The sequence below is a fragment of the Canis aureus genome, chromosome 11 (assembly GCF_053574225.1).
Source record: "Canis aureus isolate CA01 chromosome 11, VMU_Caureus_v.1.0, whole genome shotgun sequence".
In the NCBI taxonomy this organism is placed as follows: domain Eukaryota; kingdom Metazoa; phylum Chordata; class Mammalia; order Carnivora; family Canidae; genus Canis; species Canis aureus.
In genome coordinates this window covers 67,631,833-67,658,620 of record NC_135621.1, presented here as the reverse complement: position 1 = coordinate 67,658,620, position 26,788 = coordinate 67,631,833, and the positions used below count along the sequence as shown (strand labels likewise).

The following is a 26,788-nucleotide window of genomic DNA, read 5'->3' as shown; positions in this document are numbered from 1 at the left end:
GCATTTTAAAACATCCTGTGTGATTCTGACTTCGTATCAGGAGTGACACTGAGTGGCAAGTAATTTGACTGTTTTGGAAATTTAGCTCATTACGCTCCACCTACCTAATTTCCTATAGGATACTTGATGTATGAAATTCTACCTAAAACTCTAAGTAAAAACAAAACAAATGAGCAAAATGGCCTTTTTCATTGATCATGGAAGTCTTCTGAATCGCACCTGGTCATCACGGTTTTAGTTTCCAAACCTACATTCCTTTCAACAGTTCTTAAAGTTGAATATCAGAAGCTTTAGATCTAAGAAAGAAAACACAGACGTGGAGAGAGACCGAAAGCTTCGAATCAAAGGGTCAAATGCTATGTTATCAACTTATTTTTGACATTGGAGTCTCACTTAAAACCCAAATTTCTTACTCTTCAAATACCAAGTTGGCACGAGACTTGAAAATGTTTAAGTGCAGTTAATGGAAGTATTCCTCACTCAGGAAATCCTCAGATTTTGGTTACCTAAGATAAGACAGGCCTTGGAATTTCTTATGCATATTTTATAATATACCCGGAGAAAAAATCCCCACCCCTGCACACAAGGCAGCCACTTCACAAAAAGATCAACTGAATATTGTTGCAAGTCTTGACTTCAGTTTCTTGAACTAACTGCTAAAAATGTCCACCTTTATCTGATATTCATACCTTTGCATTCAAAAATTTTTCAAGGACTTTTTTAGTGCATAGAACTCTTTAATTCCTGAGGGTTGAGCCCTCTTCTCCAAACCCATATTCAAGGAAGAGCAAGGCGGCTCGGTGGGGTATCCTTTTTACCATTAAGAAAAGGCACTCATCAGGCAAAAGCTCAACCTGATGCTGACGGCCAAGGGCAGTGTTCTAGTCTACACCTTGGGCTTAGAAACCATACTTTATTATTCTTTATTTGCGTTCCGCACTCGCCAAAACCCAAACCCAAACCTTTCAGCTGGTGCACGCAAGCATAGTTAAAATACTAATTCTTGTCTTTCAAGGGAAAATATTTGCAGAGTCCTTTCCAGTCTTTTTCCTCCTCTGGGTGCGCAGGAACTGAGGGGAGACAGAGGAGACAGGACAGGAACTGTTCTGCCAAAGGCAGTCATCATTTAAATCCCCCTACCAAGATGGGGCTTTTAACATCTGCACACAACACAAAATGAAATACTTAGAATAGGTACAAAGCATTATTATTATTATTGTCACTGCCATAGTAAAGATGATTTAAACAAAACTATAGTGTAATAGCTTCTTTCTCCCTTAAGTTTAACTTGAAAACCCGGTGTAAGTGTATACAACAGCTGCCTTATTTACAACCCCAACGCGAGTTTTTCTACTCTATAGCTAAGATTACTTGCAATACAGTGGTTAAAGCCAGTAATTTGGCCCTTCCAAAGTATTCAAGCTTTTAATAGGTCAAGGAATTTGAGCTGGAGGAAAAGAGGGACCCTACACATACCCCAGGTACTGTGGGTAGTTGGGTCGATTAGTCCAAGATTAGATGATTTTGTGTTAAATATTGAGCTAAAATCAATCCGTGAGCTTCTGGTTCACTTTTGTTGGGTACCGTTCTTTGATGCTTCTACAATTAGCACATTTCCACACTCAACTGTGCAGTGCTCAAAGTTTATGGGTGAAGGGAGAAAATGGGAGAGCACTGCAACATTCGTTCCATCACCGAGGAGCAGCGCCCGGTATCTTCTTCCTCTGTGGCATATGGACACAGTTGGTCATGTTATTCCGGCAACCAGGAAGAGGCTGCGGAAGACGCGGAGGCAAACCCCAGGAAGTCCTGGGGGAACGTGGCCATGAAGGGAGAGATGAGATTCAAGCACACAAGTTCATGAAGAAGGCTAAACGAAAATCCTATCACCTACTCCTCAGCGCCTATCCTCAAAGTAGGAAAGCAAGGAGAGGTCAGTAGAACAAAGGGGCACGTTACATAGAAGGTCTGTCTGGTGTTCCTAATCCTGCAACAGCCACTCTAAGTCTTGCAGGAAATAAAACTGTCCGCTTGAAGGAAAAATTACAGCTGTGGCTGTAATTTCCTCTGGTTTCCAGTTTCTGTTTTCCTTACGTATTTAAAATCATACTGGAAAAAAAGAGGGATTTTTTTGTCGTCAAATAATAGAACAACACGGAACTGGAACTGAACCTCGCCTGACAACTAGTGTGAAGTTGTCAATCCAATTTGCATTAGCAAAAATGAAAATATGAATAAAAACGAGGGCAGCTCAGGTGGCTCAGCAGTTTAGTGCTGCCTTCCACCCGGGGTGTGATCCTGGAGACCTGGGATCGAGTCCCACGTTGGGCTCCCTGCATGGAGCCTGCTTCTCCCTCTGCCTGTGTCTCGGCCTCTCTCTCTCTGTGTCTCTCATGAATAAATAAATAAAATCTTTAAAAAATAAAATGAAACTAAAGAGAAAAATGATAGGCAAAACGAACACAAAATTCAAATTTACTTTCAAAAATCTGATTTTATTTTCTGAATCAAAAAGAAGTGTATTCACGTTAAATGTAGAATGTTTACTGTCCATTAATCTCTCAAAATGCTTTCCAGATATTAACAACAGTGCTTAGAACTGTGTAAAAAGTCAACATCCAATACCATGTTTTAAAGAAAAAAGTTTAAATGTAGGACTTATTTCTAAGAAACCCTTCTCAAAGGTCAAGGCATTGGCAATTCCAATTTAAAAAGAATTTTAATCATTATTGGAAATTTAAGTGACAATGGTTTCCAAGAGCTAAACATCAGATCTTTTTTAAAACAGAAAAAAATTTTAATTTCTGAGGGACTCCCGACCTGACAACTTCAATTAAACATAGTATTTCCACTACCCCCCAGATTACTAAATGCATTATTTTGCCTTGGAATAGGAAAATTAGAAAATGGAAATTTTAAAATTATACTATATATTTATATATATAAATACACCATTTTAACTGTCATGTTTGCTAGCAGAATTATGAAAGTAAAACCAAATTCTATATTCTAGGGACAAATGATAAATGATCTTTCATTGTTCTAAGAGTCCATCCTAGTCCTTGTTGTTTTCTACCCTCATATATTAAAATCATGACCAAAGGCCAAGAGTTAATCCATTTACCTTAAATGAACAGCTGGGTAGCTACTGTCCTACATTTGTGTCCTTTAGCCCAGGACTCAAAGGCTGGGGGATTTAGAAGAACATGATTTAGGAACACTTTAGAATTCCAAAATGACTGACATCCATGTCCCTCCACTCTGGTACACGTTATTCATAGGCTATTCATGTGTACTGAAGCATGGCCAGCATGCAAACTTCTTTTACTTGTTTCAAATTGAGGTAAAACAAGACAAAAAATACTTAATATTAACAGAAGCTGCATAATTAAAACTAACCTGCTTTTGCTTATTTCATATAAATTGATTTTTAAGTTTGCTCACAAAAAAAGACTCTACAGCCAATAACCTCTCTAATTTCAGTCACCTAAAAATTGAGCTTCTTTGCTCAAAGCCATTATTAGTAAAGAATATTTTGAAATGAAGAAAAACATTTTTTCCCCAGAATCTGCATCTTGTCCTTAGCGTGATACAATTTATTACTTTATTTTTCAAATTTAGAAAGAATTCAAGTCTGAGTACTATTTGATGTTTTTTCAGTTACAAAGCAATACCGACGGGATTCATAAATATGATTTTCCTGACAGACGGGAAAGTCTGCTAACATTTAAGAAATATCAACAACTCTTCTTTCAAGTGTAAGGTGGCTGAGATTTACTAGTTATGATTACTTTTTCAGTACAAATACAAATTTAAATCTTGATTTTTTTTTTTTGCCAATGTTTTAAGTAGTCAAATTTTACTCCACTTTCAGGTTTCAAATTAAAATAATAATAATAAAAAACTAATGAAAATTACCCAACTGGCAACAAGTCCCATATTTTAATGTTATTTTTAACCCAACAATTATAACCTACTGCCAGTAATTATTTATATGTATCTACTTATTCTTATTAAATAAGCACTGGTCAGTTATATAAAAGAGTAACTGCAAGAATGGTACTTGGCACTGGATTACCTTAATGCTTCTGGTATAAAAAGAAGCACTCTTAAGCACTTTTTAAATCTGTAATTTGAATTTCCAAGAGCATTTTTAAATTGTTAATTTTTCACTGATAGATTCTAGGGAGTCTACTCCCAGCTAATATGGTTGATTTAAAAACAAAACAAATAAATCCCTAAGCCACATGGTAATGTAATGGAATATTACACTTGCTTTTTATATCATGGAAACAGTTCCAGGCAGACCAAAAGTAGAAGAAAACCTGCCAAATCAAAGTACTGCAAATAAACTTCATCTTAGATATCTCAGAGCAGAAAAGCTCAAAAATCAAAAAGTCAAAATCAAAAGACCACTCCCTGCCCCCACGCAAAAAACCCACCCCAAACACTTTAATTCTGAGCCTAACATTTCCCTAAAATGTTAATTCCAGAAGCTTTAAGGTACTTCAACTGTGCAGTAACTGTTGAAAGCACCACACCACAGAGGAATTGCTGTAAAGGGGTCAACAGCTGCCCGCCCATGCCTTACCACCCCCACCCCAATAATATGTAAAAAGCTCCTGTAAAGTTTTTTCTTATGCTAATGAAGGCATACCACCTAGTGTGCTAAAGACTAAAACTAGCAGCATTAGAGCAGTAAAGTGAAAATAGGAAGCCGACAGCAATGATCTAAATGCCTACTTAGAAGAAACAAAGCAGCAGACAGGACCCTTTGCCCTCTCGTTGTGTTTGTAGGGAAGTGGTTGAATTAAACAGATTTACCCACATTAACAAAAATTTAACAAAGCTTCCCCAAGACACCAGAATAAAACCTGACCTTTCCAGTCAAAGGGCACAGAGAGGACTCTTCCATGTCCTGGAGTTGAATGAGTTCAAAGATTGGCAATAAAGGAAAAAAGAAAGCATTTAGGGGTGTGATGCGAACAAGCTCTGGAGTTAGTTTATCGAACAGTCACACCAAGTTTCTCCAGCACACGAACACCCTTTTCTTGATATTCTTGTCGGGTCATCCAGAAGTTGTCTTTGTCTTTCATGATATCTGCTAGAACTGCACCACCCAGGAACACCATATGCTTTCTGCGCGGTGGGTCTTCGATGCGGATCTTAAATTTCTAAAGGGGAAAAACAAGATCATAATATGTCACAAGTGCATAAAGCTTTCTGCTTTATGAAAATGATTTTTTCATATATTCTCCTGCTGAATTCTCACAAGTCCTGTGACATAAGTAGGACGGCACGATTCGGTATCTGAGACAGTGACATTTTTTGTATATTGCCCAAGGCTCACAGCTAAGAGATCACACACATCCATCCCAGTGCGCTCAGAACAGCCCTCATTTATACCCGTTGCCCCAACACTATTAACAACACCCCCGTCACTCTCAAAAGTGTCTTGATTTGACCAAGAGATTTCTACAATCAGCCTACTGAGAGCCCAAGTACCAGAGTCCTGATTGTGGCAGGTTTTCCCATCTCCTGGTGACGACCAGAGCAAATCACTTAGCCAGATGTCAAGAGTTTGGGTAAGAGGACTTCTACGGTTTCTTCAAGGTCTAATGCCTCTAAATCATAGAGGAAGGGGTCCCATGTAACTGTAAGATTGAAATTCTTTTCTTATAAGCAAAGCTCACTTTATATTGTCTCAAATTCAAATGAAATGTTCTCAAAATAAACAACCAAATATGGTCAAGTAAACCACGGGGATGCTGGAAGAATTGAACACAGCAACCAAAATTAAAGACAAGTGGGACAAGTTTTACACTCTGTAGCCACTCTTGATTATGTAACCACATAAAGACATACCTCAACCTTGCATGCGTGTGTGCTCTCTCCACCACTTCCTGGTGTTATCCTTAGTGACTTGGTCCTTCTCTCCCTCTTAAACTCAAGTGGCCCAACACCAACTACCGACTACACTTCACAGCTGCCCCCAGCAACTGTATACGACAGGTAAGAAACTCAACGTCTTGGTTTAACTGCATCACTTCTGTCACTTGAACCCCTCAGTGCAGCTCGGCAACTCCATGACACAGGTCTTCTCTCTTCTACTCGTCAAGACAACCATTCCATACCTCCTCCACTTCATAAACCTCCACCATCTCCCCCGTCCCTCCGAGCCTAACTCAGCCTTCTACAATCTTTCTTCCTCCCTCCAGCAACAATCTACTAACCACACCAGACTCAGCAATGATCCTTTTTAAAACAAGTCAGACCCTATCACTTTCCTGCTCAAAATCCTTCCCAGGCTTTCTATCTCATTAGGAGTGAAGCTAAAGCCTTCACTGTGGCTGAACAAGCCTTGCCTCCAACCACCTTTCTGAGCTCACTCCCAAGCCTCCTTGGGCTCACTCCTTCCCTTCTGGCCATGCCTGCACATTCCCAACAGCCCTTGCCGTTCCTGCCTGGAAGAGTCTTTGCACTGAGGGTTACGAGGCTCACTGCTCACTCTATTCAGGTCTCTGCTCAGAACCAATCCCTCAGAGCCCGGCCCTGACCACACTATAGAAAGATGCGTACCACCACTCACTACAGCTTTCTAGCCCCTGACCTTACTTCACTTTTCTTCACCGTGCCTTTTACTACGGACACATTCGCAGAATCCGAGTAGGGATCTGGTTTCTATTTACTACTGTTTTGCTTGTTTGGGCACCTGACAAGTGTTTGGCACCCAGAAGCAGTTCAAGAAATAATCACCTGAGACGAATTTTAAACTCTATGTGTAACTCAAAAATAGACAAATAAGCAAAATACTTAAACAAGGCTCCTTTTGAGTCTTTTAGTTTGTCCAATGCATGTGAATCCACATTCAATTCAATTTTCACAATCTGAGTCACAGTCGAAAGATATGACATTAGTATCTCTGATATATACGGTCCCCTGTAATATGTAATCTCATTATCTACAACAGCAGATCAAAGTTGCTAGGACAAAGCTCAGCGATTAACTCAGAATTCAATGACTCCCAGCTGAGTGCATAGTATATACACTATACTTCACACACTTCAGCGTTTGTAGGAAAAAAAAAAAAAATCAATCCCAAATAACCATCAACTATTATATACTAGTTCATACATTATTTTTTATTCTATACATTCACAAGTACCAATTAACGCCTGTTTCAGGAGCTAAGATAGCTGATGGGGATTCAAAATATTTGACATATGATGTTTTACAATCTGATTAGGGAAATAAGACATATGCAAGAAACAGTCAGAAAAAATAACCTAAAATCAGAAAAATGAGACAGTCCAAGAGTAACAACGAAGGCTGATTACATATCCTAAAAGTAAGTTAAAAATCACCCCAAAACATCAAAGAAGTGTTTCTCTCTCCATAGTACAGCAGTCCCCACTTATCTGTGGCTTTGCTTTCTGTGGTTTCAGTTACTCATGGTCTGGAAGCAGATGATCTCTTTCTGACATATCACTACATCAAAAGGCCTGCATAACGCACGTCACCTCATCATGTAGGCATTTTATCCTCTCACATCATCACAAGAGTACAGTACAGTAAGATATTTTGAGAGAGAGACGTTCGTATAACTTTTATTCTACTATATTGTTATAACTGTCCTGTTTTATTGTTATTGTTAATCTCTTACTGGGTCTAATTTATATATTACTTATCATAGGTGTTCTTGTATAGGAAAAAACATAGCAACGTGGGATTCAGTATTATCTGTGGTTTCAGGCATCCACTGGAGGCCTTCAAACCTGTCCCCCACAGCAAAGGGTCTGGGGGAGGGACTTCTCTCGGCAGGTTCTTCCTGCACTTAGCGGCAGCTGACTCCAGGCTATTACAGATGAACCGGAACATTTGGCCCTGGACCTCACTGCCTCGGGCCACTGAATACAGAGCTGACCAGGCCGTACCACCGTTCTCAAACAGAGCTTACCTCCAGTCATTGACTTCTCCCTAGCTCTTCAAGGCTGCATGGGACTGCATTAATAATTTGTTTAGGAAGACTTCTTGCTCCCTCTGGTGGCTGTCAAGATTCACAAGCTACTTTACAGGGTTTTAAAAGTATGTTAACAGTTGCATTATTGATCTGTACTTACGGAAAGTTTTTCCACATCTCCCTTTAAAACTCGTTCTAGGTAAAGCTGTTTAAGTTCTCGTTCCAACCGTGATGGCAGCCCAGGGTACATAGTAGATCCTCCAGAGAGCACGATGTGCTTATAGAATTCAGATCTGGAAGGATATAAAAGGTACTCGTTTGGGGTTTCAGATGAGGAAAACAGTCTTTCAGTTTCTTTTATATCCGTTGGCCTCAGGGGGATTGCTGGGAGAATTAAATAAAACTCAACATGGAAGTTGCGGGGCTGAATGTTTGCTATTCACACTGCCAGTAGATAACCAACCCTCTGTACATGTGAAATACTGTAATTTTAATGAAATGACTTCTAAAGCATATGACATGCTTTCTTGCAAATATAACTGAGCCTTTATTTAAAAAGATTTTATTTCTTAAGAGAGTGAGCGAGCGCCGGGGGGCAGAGAGGAGTCAGAGAAGAGGGACAAGCAGACTCTGCACTAAGCATGAAGCCTGACTCCAAGCTCAATCTCACAACTCTGAGATCACAACCTGAGCCGAAATCAAGAGTCGGATGCCCAACTGACTGAGCCACCCAGGTGCTCCAGTAATTGAGCATTCAATAATAACCAAAGTTTACATTATAAACTTCCACTATTTGGAATGTCTTATCACAGTGCTTCCCCGGAGCCACCGTGATGTGGTTGTTACTATAATTAATCATTTTCTACTATGATTTCAGTTCTTGCTTTTCAATTTTTCCATTTGCCTTTTGTTCTTTTGCTTTGGAACTGCCTGCTGTTATTTTAGGTGAGATTGAGGTGTTTGCTTATTATAGCAGTCCTCTCTTTCTCCCTTCAATACGCTAATGGTTATGATACCAGATAATCAAATCTAAAGTAACTGCATATGTAGTAAAAGTAACATAACTGAGTGAGGGTCTGAGGAGCTCTTCTCAGAAAAGTTCAGGAGCCAAGTCACATCTATTTTAGCCTCACTCAAACTGGCTTCCAATGGCTCAGGCTATTATAATCCCAGCTTATAGAAGAGCGGTTTTTATATTTACTTGCAGAAGTATGCACATGAGTGTAGCATTTGCAGCTGAGATATGGCTACACATGGTATGTACCCACCGGCATTTACATGGACACCTTGAACATGCAGAGCACACAAAAGTTGAGCTGTGCTACTTCTCAATGCTAACTCTATCGTAAAGGTACTGAACCTGACTCCAGTGCTTTGGGAATGACAAAACTTGAATCACCGCCGATAGGCATACACTTTCTTTTTTTTTTTTTTTTTTTTTTTTTTTTTTAATTTTTTTTTTGGCATACACTTTCAAATGCAATTTTACTGTTAATGATCATTAAATCAAGGGATGAAAGTAACTACATAATCTCTACTATGAAAATTTACTCCCTACTAGAAGTTTAGATTTTTGGATCATCTTCCATTTAATTTATTGCTTGTTATAAGACAACTGCTATTTTTATTACTTTCCATTATTATTCTGCTCCTCAGTCATTGCACAAAAATTAGTTTGGTGTTTATTTAATTCAGGGTTAACCAGACAAGTAAGCAAACACTTGCCTTTTACAAAATGCTTCTGAGTAAATTCCTCCATAACCTGAGTGTATAGAAGAAAGGCTTTTCAACTAGGACTCAAACCCTGGGTGCAATAAAAGGTTATAAACTTATTTAATACTGAGTAAATACAAATTTTTGTATAGCCAAAAAACACTATAAGCAAGAGACAAATGGAATTAGGACATGTATCTGCAATAGATATCACAGAGCTATTAATATAAATATAAAAAGAACTTTTATTTTTTTTTAATTTTTAAAAAGTTATTTCCTTTATTTATTTATTTTTTTTAAAAGATTTTATTTATTTATTCATGATAGTCACACAGAGAGAGACAGAGAGGCAGAGACACAGGCAGAGGGAGAAGCAGGCTCCATGCAGGGAGCCCGACGTGGGATTCGATCCCGGGTCTCCAGGATCGCGCCCTGGGCCAAAGGCAGGCGCCAAACTGCTGCGCCACCCAGGGATCCCTAAAAAGAACTTTTAAAAACGGAGAGGGAGAATTGCAAAAATTCTACAGAAGCAGCAGCCAAAGCCATGAACAGATAATCCACCAGAAAAAGATAAAACCAGCCCTAAACATAGAAAAATACGTTCACCTTCACTTTTAAGTAAAATACAAACTACATTGAGATATCACATCAGTCTCGTGACTGGCATAAAAGTTAAAAAGCTGCCAAACCATGCCCAGCTGTGGAGACAGAGGTGCCCTCATCTATTACGGTAGGAAAGAGGAGGGTCCCACTTGCCACAGAGGGTGCTGAGCAGTAACAAAACTACATGCATTTATTTATCCTTTGACCTAACAATTCCCTCTCTCAAAAATTTTTCAGAATATACACACCAACCAGTACAAAAATGTGCACAAGGTTATTAACTCCAACATTATTTGTGTGCAAAAATACTGGAATCTACCTAAAGAACCAAGATTCACTGAACAGACCATGATATGTATACACTGGAAAAAAGGAGGATGACCACTAGGAAATGGTACAGGACTGTTTAGGATATATTAAGTCAAAGAAGTAAAGTGCAAAAAAGCATTTATACTATGCTACCTTTTGTGTAAGAATACATACACTCAGAAAGGATAAGCCTGAAACTAATGAGACCAGTTACCTACAAGAGAGAGGACTAGGGTGGAGAACAAGGGGTGGGGACAGTCTATTTCCAAGGATCCTTTTTATGTAGTTCCAACTATACATATGGTAATGTTTCATCCACAAAATTCTAGATAAGCCAGGACTATCCTGTGCCACAAAACAATGTGCTCAAAGAGATAACAGCATGTCAAAGGACACAGAGGTATGTTTGAAGGGGCTCTCACTGGCCAACTCAGGAATAATTTGAGCATCAAAATAAAGACAGTAATAAATAATAATCACCGGACAAAGTCATGAGTCCATGATGATAACAAACAGAATGAGGAAAAGCACCTCCTCATGCTGGAATGCCAATTAATATATAGAAGGAATGATGGAATTAGAAAATCACCTTTAATAAAAAAGGATTTAGGCAAGAATCATCAACAGACACTAAAATGGGTGGTGGGCAGAGTTTGACGAGGAACAGGAGATCAACACAGTCTCAAAGAATTTTCCTAAAAAAAAGGAGAATTATAGACCAATATCCCAGATGAACATGGATGCAAAAATTCTCAACAAGATACTAGCCAATAGGATACAACAATACATTAAGAAAATTATTCACCATGACCAAGTAGGATTTATCCCTGGGATGCAAGGCTGGTTCAACACTCGTAAAACAATCAATGCGATTCATCACATCAGCAAGAGAAGAATTTTCCTACAAATTACTTATAAACTAAGGAAAAATACAAAAACTAAACAGGAAGCTTCATTAAGAGCTTACTAATATCACCAACAAAGAGCAACAGATCTCATCTGTGGATGGGAGACCCTGATAAGCACATAGCACCTAAGTAGTATTCCAGCCCCAAATGCGTAACCTGAATCTACTCATGAGAAAATATTCAAACTCAAGTTGAGAAAAATTCTCTAAAATAACTGGCCTGTGGTCTAAAAAGATGTCACTGTCATAAACAGATAAAAGGTAACTAAGAGACATGACAACTACATACACTGTGTGATCGTAGACTTGATAATCGCCTGAGGGAAAGAACAACTGTATAAAAGGACATTACTGGGACAGGAGATGAAACTGAAAAGTGGATGGCAGCTAACAGTAGATCAGTAATCAATCTCCTGAGCTCAATAACCGCACTGTGGCTGTAAGAGAATACAATACCTCTCTTCTCAGGAAATACAAAGCAAGTACTGAGGAGTAAAGAGGACTTACGTGTTCGATGTACTCTCAAAAGGCTCAAGAAAAATGAGAGAGGGAGAATGAGAGACAGAAGAAACATGCACAACATCAAACTTAGAATGTGACACTGGGTAGAGGGTATACATGAGTTCTATCATTCTTGAAATTTTTCCTTAAGTTTTGAACTATTAAAAAAAAAGTTTAAGGTGGTTTCTGAGACTCAATGATATATACTCCACATCCAGTGCCACCCTCAAAACATTCTTTTGCCTTATGTGTTCAAAAACATGAGTGAGGTAATAGACAATTCGGTCATTTTAACTCCACACACTCCATCTACTGACAAATAACTTTGAAACTATCATTATGATGTACCTGGTATCAATGTCAGCTGCCTGGATTGTGTTAAAAAGCAATTCAGCAACACCTACTCCCTCAACATTGATCAAGTGAGGCTGAAATAAAGCTTCTGGTGCTTCAAATCTCTCTCCCCCAACTTTGATAATGCGGCCATCTGGGAGCTAGGAACCAAGAATAACAGGTATTAGTCAGCAAAACATTAAAAAATTTCCCAGTGTTCTTTAGAACACTAGTACTTCAAGCACATCTGTTCTATAACCAAAATCACTTATCAACAACATTATTTCTTCTAAAATAAGTCTTTCAAAAAGAAAAAAAAGTTAAAATAAAATACAGTTAGATAGTTATTATCATGCTGTTCTGTTTTTAAAAATGCAGAACATGCCAACATGCCATGCTCCAACACATCAGGAATTTCTTGGAAAAATCACCAATGCATGGACATGTTATGTTCCATTGCTATGTGCAGTTGAGCATAAAAAGGAAGCAATAAACAACTTGTGCATTTGGATTACTGCTGGTGTCAATGCTGCTTCTCTATTTTAACATATTTGTGATTTATTTTTACCATGTAGCAGAGCATAGACACATTCAGTTAAAAACTTTAAAGAATTTACCAAATAATTACACTGTGAAACTTTACTCTTTTGCCATCATCAGTTTCATCAGTCTACTCTTATTTGTTGTGCAGCTAACCCAACAACACAAGTTTGAACTGCATGGGTCTACTGACACACGGTTCTTTTTCAATAAATTGAGTACTGTAAATGTACTTTCTCCTCCTTATGATTTTCTTAACATTTTCTTTTCTACCTTACTTCATTGTAAGAACATGGTATATAATGTATATACAAAATATGTGTTAGTCAACTGTTCATGTTATTGGCAAGGCAGTGACAGGAGGCCATTAGTGGTTAAGTTTTGAGGGAGTCAAAAGTTATACACTGCAGAGGGGAATGGCGCTCTAAGCCCCTGTGCTGTTCAAGGGTCAACTGTATATTTTGTAATCCACCTCAAATTCTTTGAGAAAGGAGGGGAGAAATTAAATAAAACATGTTTGACATTTGTAGTTCCCTCATCTTTTTTCTCATGCCATATTCTTCCAAATAAGTCATGTAGATGAAAAATTATAAATCTAGAGGTACTATCAAAAAAGCTTTAGTTTTAAATTTTATTTATCTTATTTTACTTATTTATTCATGAGAGACACACACACAGAGGCAGAGACATAGGCAGAAGGAGATGCAGGCTCCCCAACGCAGCACTCGATCCCAGGACTCCAGGATCACGCCCTGAGCCAAAGTCAGATGCTCAACCACTGAGCTACCCAGGCGTCCTTCAAAAAAGCTTTAGAAAAGAATTGCCAGGGCAAATCTGGAGATCATTAAGTTGCTTGTCAATTATCTGGATCAGTATTTCTTAAAAAATAAGACAATATTATTTATAAAGATTAAGTTATTCTTAAAATGACTATTTCAAACATACTTGTGATCTGCAGAGCCTACATGAATCAAATGGTTGAAGGATACTTGCTTTTACTGCCTATTACTTGATTTCGTTTTAGTAATAACTAGATCAAATACGAGATATGGAAGTACTTTAAACCCAGATGACAATTAAGATAACAAGAAGTTAAAAATTCAGGTAGAATCAACTCCCCTAGTATAACCAGGGGTCTGAGTTCTGAGTCTTCCCAGTTACACTTTCAAGTTAACGTCTGTTTTGAACATCTCATTAAGAAAATACAGTCAGGAAAAGACTGCCACCTGCTGAGTTATTGGAGCAATGCTACAGGATGAGCACTTGCCAAAGTGTGCTTCATACAACACGAGTGTCATGAAATGCTGGAATCCTGTAGTCTAATAAGGCTGAGAAACCGGCAGTATGCCATATTCTCACAGGCACACACATACTAGCACAACAAAGATTCTGAGAAATTCTTCAGTAAAGTGGAACCGACTCCCAAACTTACCGGACAATGTAAACACATGTTGAAAAATGCTACTCCAGATACTAGAATCTCAAAATAACATCTCTTATCTAATTATGTCTTAAGGTAGAAAAGCAAGTTATGGTTCTTGCCGTATTTCACATTATGTCGTGTCTAAAATAACTAAATCAAAGAATCTTATTGTAGAAAGACATTAAAGGTCACACATATACACATACCGTAACAACCCAAAAACAAAAATACTGATTCTAAGAAAACCTACATAAGCACACACCAATGATCATGGTCCTCCATTTTAAACCCACATATATATTAAATACTGGAAATACTTACTGTATAAGATTCAACTAATACTGTGGTTTCTAAGGCCAGCTTCTGCTCTTGCTCAATATTATACCCCACATAACACAATTTTTCTTTAATCATGCGAACTGTTTCAAAGTCAGCAGAATGGTTGAAGGCATATCCTCGTAAAAGCAGCAGCTGATAGAAAAAACAGTAAATTCACAATTATTCTGTGAGTTCTACTCTGGCAAAAGCTATCATGGCTCACGAAATAGCTCATGCCCATAACAAATGGACAGTGAATCCTTAGGTCTTACGGAATGTTTCAGAAATAGGAGTAGTACTTTCCATAGAAGGATTTATATTTCGATTGTATAGAGAGTGAAAGAATGAACAGTTCATGAATAATAAATGGGTAAAACAAGCTAAAAAAACTAAGCTAGTTTTTAAAAATTACTGCTTGAGTGCTAATGTTTAGATGGTTTTGATAATCAAAAGTCTACATATTAATAAATAGTTTAGTACCAGACTCCTGTAATCTGCCATTTGCTCAATTAATGCCATACTCATGAAATACCCCTAGGTCTTAGAAAGTTTTATCCCTAACTTCTAATATTATATCTGACAATATTTATATTAGCAAGAGCATTTGCTAATCAAATACACAATGAGAATTCAAGTAGCTAAAAACAAAACAAACAAACAAAAAAAAACAAGAAAAGCCATAATATGCATCATGAATAAATTGGACTTTTCATATAAAAACTTTAAAAATTAATCCCCTAATCTCTGTGAGAAAATCCTTGGAAATTCCTATGCGGAATTTTGGCTTGGAATGAGAATATTATAGTTTTCATTAACTTAATCTCATTACTTAAATGAGATGAAAGGAACTCGATGTCAAGGTGAAGACTTAATACAAACCCATTTTACTGCACAGACATCACCCAAGAAGAGTTTCTCAACAGGAGCACCAATGATACATTGTGGACCTTAATGACTCTCTGTTGTGGGGGCTGCCCATTCGCTGTAGGATGTTTAGTAGCATTCCTACACAGCTGGAGAAACCAAAACGTCTCTCTCTAGACATTGCAAAATGTCCCTGGGGGACAGCATCACCCCTGGTGGAGAGCCACTGACCTGGGGTATAACCACTAGTTATACTAACCAGTCTAAACTTAAAAAAAAAAATACTCATGCCTCTAAATGACAGCCTTATATGCTTTCTCAGGCATTATTTTATTATTTATAAGATTTTATTTATTTATTCACGAGAGACAGAGAGAGAGAGGCAGAGACAGAGACAGAGGGAGGAGAAGCACGCTTCATGCAGAGAGCCCGACGTGGGACTCAATTCCGGAATTTTGGGATCATGCTCTGAGCCAAAGGCAGATGCTCAATCACTGAGCGACCTAGGCATCCCATTTCAGCAATATTTTAAATAAAATTATACTAATTATATTTAGAACTAAACTTTAATATGGAGAACACTAAAAACTGGATATATTCCATGAAAACTACTAAATATTGAAGTCTGGTACAACTGGGCCCGATTGTTTAAAGATTTGAGAGAGATCTTGCACATCTGTGCCAGTAGGGCAGAGGCAGAGAATCTCAAGCAGACTCCCTACCCAGTGCAGAGCCCGATGTGGGGCTTGACACTGGGCTCAATCTCATAACCCTCAGATCATGACCTGAGCTGAAACCTAGAGTCAGATGCTTAACTGACTGAGCCACCCAGGTGCTCTAACTGGGCCCTGTTTTTTTTTTTTTTTTAATTTTTTTATTTTTTAATTTTTTTTTTTAATTTATTTATGATAGTCACAGGGAGAGAGAGAGAGAGGCAGAGGCATAGGCAGAGGGAGAAGAAGGCTCCACGCACCGGGAGCCCGACGTGGGATTCGATCCCAGGTCTCCAGGATCACGCCCTGGGCCAAAGGCAGGCGCCAAACCGCTGCGCCACCCAGGGATCCCTGGGCCCTGTTTTTAATCAAGCATCATTAACTTACTATCACTGTTTTTCTGGGGAAAGACAAGAAAAGGGAATCCAATCAAGATTATGGTTTTAACACATGGTTTTTGTTTTCTTAAAGATTTTATTTGAGAGAGAGCTCGCATGCGTGCACAAGCGGGGGGATGAGGGGGGACAGAAGGAGGACAAGCAGACTCCCTGCTGAGCAGGGACTCTGACAATGTGCGGCTCAATCCCAGGACCGTGAGATCATGACCTGAGCCCAAGGCAGACACTTAAAAGACTGAGCCACCCAGGTGCCCCTCAAAGAAAGGTTTTATGGCAGAAAAGGCTGCCTCTCTTGTTCAAAAAGTTTTAAGGTCTCTTCTTAGTCCCCAGTCCTCAGGAGTAGCAAACATAATTACGTAATGATGTATTCTATTCTCATTACTATACCTGAGAGCATGTGTGTAAATCTTACACAGGTTTTTATATGAATAATGGGGTAAATGGGTCATTCCCTCTGTGGTACAGAAGATCTGCTATGATCCTGACAGGATACATTCAAATATGTTAAGTCAGTAAAAACCAAATTACAAAAGTCAATTTCCTTCTTTCTTTCTTCTTCTTTTTAAAAAAATATTTACTTATGTGACACTGAGAGAAAGAGGGTGGGGGAGAAAACAAGCACAAGCAGGGTAAAAGGCAGAGGGAGAAGGCTCCCTGCTGAGTAGGGACATTGCAAGGCTCGATCCCAGGACCCCGGGATCATGACCTGAGCCGGAAGCAGACACTTAACTGACTGAGCCACCCAGGTGCCTCTAAAAGCAAATTTCTGTGAAACCTCTTCTGCTTACCTTGATAAGATATCTGGTAATATCCCTTCCAGCAATATCCAGTCTCCTGGTAAGGTGAGGGAGAGAAAAGCCTTCATACACTGGACATATGTGAGTTACACCATCTCCAGAGTCCACCACTACTCCAGTCAATAAACCTGTGTGAGAACCAGGAGGTTTTAAATAAAAAGCCAAATCAGAAAAATCAGAGCGAGCAAATTTCAAAAATTAGTACAGAAGCCAAACTAGAAACTTCACCAACCAGAATGGTCTAGAAGTCAGCATTTCTTTATTATTTGTTATTTTGCAATTTACTTCTAACATCTAGACACTAAAGTGGGTGTTCTCTCACACACGTCTCTTGTGAGACTTTTAGTCTAACCACGCACTACCCCAGGAGATGGGAAGAAACAGATTCTGAAACCTATACTGAAAAACACGTTCTTAAAGCTCAGTATAATTCGCTTATTTTTCTTTCCAATTTAATCTTGATCCCTGAATTCCCTGAAGTGAAATTTTCTTTTAATTTTATTTTTTAAAAAAGATTTTATTTATTCATGAGAGAGAGACACACACACACAAAGGCAGACGGAGAAGCAGGCTCCACGCAGGGAGCCCGACGTGGGACATGATCCCAGGTCTCCAGGATCACGCCCTGGGCCAAAGGTGGAGCTAAACCACTGAGCCACCTGGGGATCCCCCTCTTTTTTTATTTTATTTATTTTTTTAAGATTTTATTTATTTATTCATGAGACAGAGAGAGAGAGAGGCAGAGACACAGTCAGAGGGAGAAGCAGGCTCCATGCAGGGAGCCCGACGTGGGACTCGATCCCGGGACTCCAGGATCACGCTCTGCGCCAAAGGCAGGCGCTAAACCGCTGAGCCACCCAGGGAATACCCCCCCCTCTTTTTTTAATAAAATTTTTTAAAAATTTATTTGACAGAGAGAGAAAACACAAGTAGGGGAGGGGCAGGCTGAGGCAGAGGGAGAAGCAGGTCCCCCCAGGGAGCGGAGAGCCCCATGCCAGGCTGGATCTCAGGATGTTGGGATCATGACCTGAGCTGCAGGCAGATGCTTAACCGACGGGGCCACCCAGGTGCCCCTGAAGTGAAACTTTCTAAAGCATCACAGTAACTTTTATGAAAACCATTGTGAGATATAAATACTACATGAATTGATAGTAAACTTGTTGAAATAATGTACTTATTATTTTTGTTTTATAATATAGTCCAAACTCTGTTTTGGAAAAGTTCCTATTGATACTAGATAGCTGGACACTTGAGAACCATTAATCTTGGTTAGCCAAAGGATCACTTCAATTATTCACCAGAAACAGAAAGACAATGTCAGTTGAACCTTACACTAAAAGAACAGCAAAGAAGCTGCCTTGTTTCCCATACATATATTTAAAATAAAAGTGACTGCAAATGTTATCATCTGCATTAAGGTTAATTCAGGAAAAAAAAAAAACAACCTTTTTCTGACTCAAATTTTCTAATAGTTAATAGTCTAATAATGTTTCTAACAACAACAAAAAAAACAAAAAACTTTTTTTAATCTTATAATATGCAATGTTTACCTTTCTTCACTTGATCTTGGCCAAAAGGCCAAGAAACGATTTTTCTTACCCGTTATTTTATATTATCATTTTCACATCCCTGAATAGGCTCTCTCCCTTTCTTATTTTTATTTATTAATGATTGAGAGAGAGAGAGAGAGAGAGAGAGATGCAGAGACACAGGCAGAGGGAGAAGCAGGCTCCATGCAGGGAGCTCGACGTGGACTTGATCCCAGGTCTCCAGGATCAGGCCCTGGGCCGAAGGCGGCGCTAAACCGCTGAGCCACCAGGGCTGCCCCGCTCTCTCCCTTTCTTAATACAGACTTGAATGCACTATAATATTTACTCATGATTCATTCATCTTTGATACATTCATTCAATCCATCTCCTTTTGAAGCTGGTATGTCTTGATTGATGATTTTCTTTCATAAAAAGCTTCATAAAAATCATCTACTGCCTTTTATTGCTGCATTCCTCTCGAAAAGAAACATTTCAGTGTAAAAAGAGGAATCCACATCATTAATTCAAAAATACTCCCAGTAACATTAACTAAAGAAGAGATTTACATTTCATTTTCCAAACAGACCTTCTCATCCAACTTCACCTTATTTTCTCCTACTCCCATAGGTCACAGATTAGCCCTCCCCTGTACAAATCTGACCCATTTCCAGTGGCACACCATTTTGCCACTGGAGTACCCATTCTCTCCACTTCGATTCCTATGGATTCTTTTTTTTTTTTTTTAATGATAGTCACAGAGAGAGAGAGAGAGAGGCAGAGACACAGGCAGAGGGAGAAGCAGGCTCCATGCACCGGGAGCCCCACATGGGACTCGATCCTGGCTCTCCAGGATCGTGCCCTGGGCCAAAGGCAGGCGCCAAACCGCTGCGCCACCCAGGGATCCCTCCTATGGATTCTTGAAGGTTGAGTTTGTACCTGTTCATTTTCACCTTTCCTGACAACTCTAACCTCCAGATTCCCTAATTCCAGTTTTTCCCTTCAATCCTATCTGTAGCATGCAGTCAAACAGCTTCCTAACTCACTACGTCACTTCCCTTACTCACAACCCTTCTATGGCTCCAAATATCTTCTTCCTATTTTTGTTTAGCACTAACCACCTCACTTAGTAGAATGTACTGTGGCTCAGAGTTTTTTAGGTCATTATTAGACTATCATTTCTCAAAATTAAGGATTCAACAGTTGAACAAAAAAATGGCTAAATATCAATAATTAAGAGAGGGTATCTTCTCATTGGACAGAAATACATGAATACTGCAAGAAAAATCTGTTAAGGTCAGTTTTATTCAAATACAATTCAAACAAAAATTCACTTCAGCAGAACTGTCCCATCCTCACCACCTAAACTATTGTCACCAGCTTAGATTCAAATTTTTTAGTTATGTTTTTTTCAAAGTATTTTCTAAAATAATTTCTAAAATTTATTTTTCTAAAAATGAAATAAAATTGCCTTGGTGCAGGCATACTCCTTGTAAAGTAACAAGTGATTTTTAATTCCTCTTTAAAGGAAAATTACTCACAGCTGGAATATAATCATCTTAAGGTCAAGAAGAGACCACATCTAGCTTACTTACTACTACGTCCTCTGCACTAAACACAGTACAAGGTACATTCCACTTGGTGAATGAATAAAAGCTTCTTTAAAAATTTAATTCCTCCAAGAGTTTTCTAAGTGTCTATAGGTAGTACTGAAGACAGTTTAATAAGCCAACATGGATTTTTTCCAAGGTGATTTTTTTTTTCTTACTAATTCATGTTTAGAATTAGATGGGTCACCACAATATCAAAGCGAGTCTTCTAAGGACTATGTCATACACACTAATTACTAAGGCTGAAGACTTAGCTCAGGTGTCACCTCCTTCAGAAACCTTCTCTGACATGCTGAGTGAAATTATCTGTTTCTGTATCTTTTTCCCTATTAGACTCTAAATTCTTTGGGGGCATCTTCACATTTCAAGTGCTTAACAGACTATGTGGCACATATCTGAGAGCCCCATAAATTCTCTACTAAGACTAGTAGAATATAAAGAACTCTCCCACACAGCCATTTTTTTTTTTTTTTTTTTTTAATTCATGAGTGACACAGAGAGAGGTAGAGACAGGCAGAGGCAGAAGCAGGCTCCCTGCAAGGACCCCAATGCAGGACTCGATCCCAGGACCCCAGGATCATGACCTGAGCCAAAGGTACACGCTCAATCACTGAGCCACCCAGGTGCCCCCACACACAGCCAATTTTTATTCTCAATAGTAAGGGAGGCAGTTACTAATGGCAGCACCAAGAAAACGTAAGTTAGGAAGGCACTTCCAACTGTGTACCTTCTCCTCTACTGTGTATACAACAAGCAAGACTTTATGCTAACTTTTTTGGATCTCTAATGTATTTTTTTTTTTAGCTCTGCCAATTCTAAGGACAAATTCCATATTCACTCCTTACTGCATGAAAAATATTTACAAATAGTCTAAAAGAGGGAACTTTTTAAAAATTGAGAAGTTTTCTTTTTACCTTAAGTCTTTTCTTTTAAGGAAGGAAATAAAAATATATGTGATATTTTATTTGACAAAGTTTAGAAATTATGAAAATATTTGAATACTTGAAAATATTTATTTATTTATTTTTAAGATTTTTATTTATCTATTCATGAGAGAGGCAGAGACATAGACAGAGGGAGAAGCAGGCTCCATGCAGGGAGCCTGATGGCGGGACTCGATCCCAGGATTCCAGGATCACGCCCTGGGCCGAAGGCAGACGCTCAACCACCAAGCCACCCAGGTGCCCGGAAAAATTTTAAATAAATATATAAATACCGTGCTTTTCTGGGATTTATAACTTACTGAAAAATCAAATTCCTCTGACATAAAATGTACTTAATGTCTGCTGAGTTATTTTAAAAGTCAAGTTTCACCTACCTTGAGCATACAAAGTCAGAACTGCCTGGATAGCTACATACACACCAGAAAACTGGTAAGTTTCAAACATTACCTGAAAATGCAAAAGGAAAGAAAGAAATGCTGGAATTTAGAAGTTACATAATAAATACTTTTATGCTTTCTTGACGTCACAGAGTAGATTAGTTAAAACAGAATCAAAAGGGACCTAAAGGAGTCCTCCATTCTCCTCAGCTGTCACAGAGCTCCAATGCGGGGAACAGAATTTTGGATATATACTGAGTCCTCAAGTATTTCATAAGTACTATATAGCAAAGTTTTTTTTTTTTTTTGATTACTTATTTATTCACGAGAGACAGAGAGAGGCAGAGACATAGGCAGAGGGAGGGAGAAACAGGCTCCCTGCTGGGAGCTCGATGTGGGACTCGATCCAGGGACCCAGGATCACGACCTAAGTCAAAGACAGATGCTCAACCACTGAGCCACACAGGTACCCCCAAAGGAAAGATTTCTGAGTGTCTTAGTTAATGGCTAATTGGAGTGGAAAAAAGATTTCTGCATTTGAACAAGTCTTTCTTTAATGATGTCCCTTAATAAAAATATCTTTAATTTAAGGACAAACTATAGAAATTGCTTAACTGCTGACCCTCCCCCAACCCCTTTGCTCCAACCTGGGCCAAGCCTGGAGCTCTACCACCAGCAGTTAAAAAAAGAAGAAAAAGAAAAAAAGAAAAAAAAGGGAAGAAAGAAGAAAGAAGAAGAAGAAAGTAGTAAAACATCAGGGCAGGAAGACAAAAATAAATGCAGTAATTCCTGAATGCTGGCAGATATAGAAACTGCCTAGCTGTTACGCCCACTCTCCCAGCTTGAGCCCCAGTTGTGGCAGCTATGGCACCACTCTCAGCTGAACCACACCAAACAGAGGAGTCTCCTTGTGCTCTATGGTCACAACCATGCTCATTCTCTGTAGTCTAGGTGGGCTAGGAACATTCTGTAGGACTTTTTCTATCATCTACAGTGAGTACTACTTGACTGGCAGTGCTGCCCACCACTCTGAAAATCTAGATACATTTTATAACTGATCACAATGAGAATCACAAAGGTTTAAATGTTATAACTCTGAAACATATATTCATCACTTAAGCAACTAGATATTCTAACCAGTATTCTATTCCATCATCCCCCATTCTCCCTCCACAGGGAAGAAAACCGAAGAGTGGAAGATGAATTTGCATTTGTCATCTTGAAAGTCCATCAGAATTTGGTTTTATTTGTAAGATAATTAGAAAGTATTTGTAGTACTAAATCAACTTTCTGGATGAGATTAAAGTAGGGCATTATCAGTCACAGCCAAATTTGCACCCCCAAGTAAAAAGAATATTAATATAAGGTGAGACCAATTCTTGTCATTCTAGGGGCGGGGAAATAAATAAATAAATACACACATACAACTAGCTAGCAGAAGAGGCATCCAGGTATCATGTCATCTCCCTAACTTTTCATCTGAAAGGAAACTTGGTTCATTCCAACACTGAACTGCTTTCCTGAAGAAGTTTCCATGTGTAGGAGGAACCTTTTGATTTAATGCAAAAATACCTCTTCTCTGATTTTACAATGCACTGCTAAAAATAAAATACCAATTACAAATAACTACTTATTCATCACAAAGTACTAGTACTTAGAATAAATTGCAACTAAAATATGAACTAATACAGTATAGGCTATCTTTCACAGTTCTAGGGGTGATCAGGGAGGAAAAAAAGTAATAAGATATAAGCCATTAAGAATTACATGGATTCTGTAAATAACACCAGTATCTTAAAATTTTAAAACACTTAATATAAAACTTAAGTTTAATCCAGAATTTAAAAATATTGCCTAGCAACAATCTCATCTAAAATCCTTCCAAAATTTCCATCAACACCTAAATATGGTCATAAAAATAAAACAATATTAAGTTCTATCTGCAAAGCCACTAAAACAGATTTTGTTTTACAAAAAAGAAAAAATTACAAATTTTTACTTCATATATAACCAAAGACACATAGTATCTACCTCATATAAAACAAAACATAATGAAAGACAACCTTGAGAAGCTACTTATCTACACTATGAAAAATGCAGACTACTTCTTGCTCTCTGTACCTGCTTCCCAAAGAGCCCTTCCAATCTCCTGTTGCTAACTCCCACCTCCCTGGTCCTTAGCCAGCTCACTACTATCTGCTCCCACTTCCCTGGTGAACTGATTATCTATATCCTGATGATTCCTAAGTTGCTATCTGTAGCCTCGGGCTTTTCTCCTGAACTTGATCTTTTATAGGTCTCTCTGCTATCGGAAAACAAGAGCAATCCTATGAAAACTTAGGTAAAGCTGAAATATTGTAAATCCAAAGAAGCAATTACCATTAATTTATATGGAAAAATGCTGTGAGTGTTCCCAACCCCCAAAATAACCTCCTTAGGTTTTTCTGATACTCTAGGGAAAATCTTGCTAATGGATGCAGAAAACTAAAGCACAGATGCTCACAGACACAGTTCAAAGCTATGGTGCCCTGATGCTGAGTGTAGGTCCGGGGAAGGAGAGGAGCTTGACGGGGCCACTCCTGCTGTGCAGGGTGTAGCTGCCTCTATAGGCTCGCTGCAAAACAAGTGCTGATGCAATTTTCACTTTCCCCCCTTTCTCATATAAGTGAAAATCCTCTTCAAATTTCTTTCAGTTAGTGAAAAACAGGTACTAATGTAGGTCTTTGGTAAAAGTGGAGTGGCATAACATGAACTTTTGAAAAGGGGAGGGTACCTCTATCTCTCTGACATTTTTGATTGATGTCTAATGAAGGCTGACCAAAACTGAACTCCCGATCCATTCCCCTCAAATCCTGGTCTACTTATCTCAGTCTTTTCCCATCTCAGTTAATGGTAACATCATCCTCCACATGTCCAAGCCAAAACCTTTGGAGTCATCTCTGACTCTCCCCTCTATTACCTCTATTACCCATATTTAATGCATTAGAAAATGCTTTGGCCTTACCTTCAAAATAGATCCACAGTCCGGCCACTTCTCATTACTTCTGCTGCTATTACACCTAATCCTAACTATCATTTTCTGCCTCGATAAGTGAAAATCTTCAAATATGGTCTACGCAAAACACAGCAGCCACAGAAATCTAAATTGGAGCATGTCCCTTCTGTGTGACATGGTTCATTTCACTTGGAGTAAAAGAATAATTCTAAGGGCCTGAAAGGCCCTAGATGATCCTATTATTTCTCTGGCCTCATCCCCTATTGTTTTCCCATACTGGCTTCCTTGCGGACTCTAATATACCAGGCTTGTTCCCATTTTAAGACCTTCACATTGGCTACTTCCTTTGTCTGGAATGCTTTTACCCCATATATCCTGGCAGATTCCCTTACTCTTTGTTTAAACATCACCTTCTCTCAGAAGCCTACTCTCGAACTCTATGAAAAATGTAACCCCCACCTCCCTTAACCTGCTCTTCCCCCCCCCCCCCCTTTATCATCTATATTCTTCTAAGGAACCATTCAACTAACTCACTTTTTGGGTGGCAGGGGTGGGGTGGCGTAGAGGGGTGGGTGTCACCTGCCAGAATGTAAGTTCCATGGCAGGAGGATTTTATTTTGTTTACTGATATATCCTACTTAGAAATAATGACTAATTAATAGGATCTGGGGGGGGGGCAATTATTTTCATTGCCTTTATCCTTAATAACAATGGTAAAAGAATCTTTAACACCATATCACAGAAGCACATATATACATTTAAAAACTTACCTCTACAATCTTCTCTCTGTTTTTGGTTGGGTTCATGGGAGGTTCTGTGAGTAAGATTTTACAATTTCTGGTATCTATGTTAAGTTTCTCTGGTCCAAATGTATAGTCCCACAGGTGTTTCATGTCATCCCAATTTCGTACTATGCCATTTTCCATAGGGTAGTTAACTTCTAACATTGAGCGTAATTCGCTTGCCTCGTCACCAACCATAAGATCCTAGAAAAGTATAATATCAAGGCTTTAGGCCAAATTTTTGCATAAAATATCTTTAGAAAATTACATTTCCATGATATTTTTGGAAAACTTGGGGATAATTTAATTTTAATTTTTCTGGCACTTTCAGATAAAGTTCTTCATTCCACTAGTTTAAAAAATCTTTTCTTTCAAGAACAATGCCTTGGAAAGTTTAATTATGAATAATAAATTTTTATGTACAACGTGGTTTAAATCAATAAATGGACCTTACCTTTAATACATATGTTTCCAAAAGAAGAGCATTAGCACAAATAAACCCCACATTTTCATATTTTGGAGGGTTTTGTATGAGGTTTCATCTGTTTCTTTTGCTCAAATGTTCAAAAAATAAGGCCTGTGATATGTGAAATAGCACATCAGGGAAAAAAAACTTGTAGAAAAATGCTCAATGCATGCAGCACACGTCTTTGTACTAAATATCGAAATGGTAAGTGTAAATGATACGTTTTAATGTACTATAAAGCATAATGAAAGAAGTTAAAAATGATTCTTTATTATATTGTAATAATGCAAATATGCACCACGCAACTTACAAATTTCACAAATTTCTACCTGCACATGCCTCAGAACTGAAATTTTCTATATATGTCTCATCAAGATCAATGGAAATTTGTAGAGATACCAAAAATTAAGACACAGGGAAACAATTTTTAAAAATTATCTCATGAGCAACATTTCCAACCTTAAAGTATAATACTGGAAAACTATGCTAGCACACAAGAAGCAGAGTACTCACAAGTCTTGTCTCCAAGGAGAGCCAGAGCATACTTAAGATGACCCACATTTGAAAAGTCAAATTTTGTATGTATAATAAGGCTAATGATGTTGTAGAATTTATTTTAAAAATCAGCTTGTCAAGATAAATAATCCTGATTTCTACATATACTGATAAATTCACCTTAAAAAAGCTATCAGAAACAGCTACTGTTTGC

General features: G+C 38.4%; 1 protein-coding gene across 1 annotated transcript in view; it reads right to left on the bottom strand.

The window, feature by feature from the left end:
- Positions 1-2,474: 2,474 nt before the first annotated feature.
- The window catches only part of ACTR2 (actin related protein 2), a 37,005-nt gene continuing 12,691 nt past the window's right edge, over positions 2,475-26,788 (bottom strand). The window contains exons 3-9 of the mRNA XM_077915652.1: positions 25,602-25,817; positions 21,834-21,906; positions 17,371-17,507; positions 14,611-14,760; positions 12,342-12,487; positions 8,121-8,253; positions 2,475-5,174 (exon numbers count right to left, since the gene is read on the bottom strand). Of these exons, the coding sequence (XP_077771778.1) occupies positions 5,004-5,174; positions 8,121-8,253; positions 12,342-12,487; positions 14,611-14,760; positions 17,371-17,507; positions 21,834-21,906; positions 25,602-25,817 (1,026 nt within the window). The 3' untranslated portion in view covers positions 2,475-5,003. The remainder of the gene's footprint in view (positions 5,175-8,120; positions 8,254-12,341; positions 12,488-14,610; positions 14,761-17,370; positions 17,508-21,833; positions 21,907-25,601; positions 25,818-26,788) is intronic.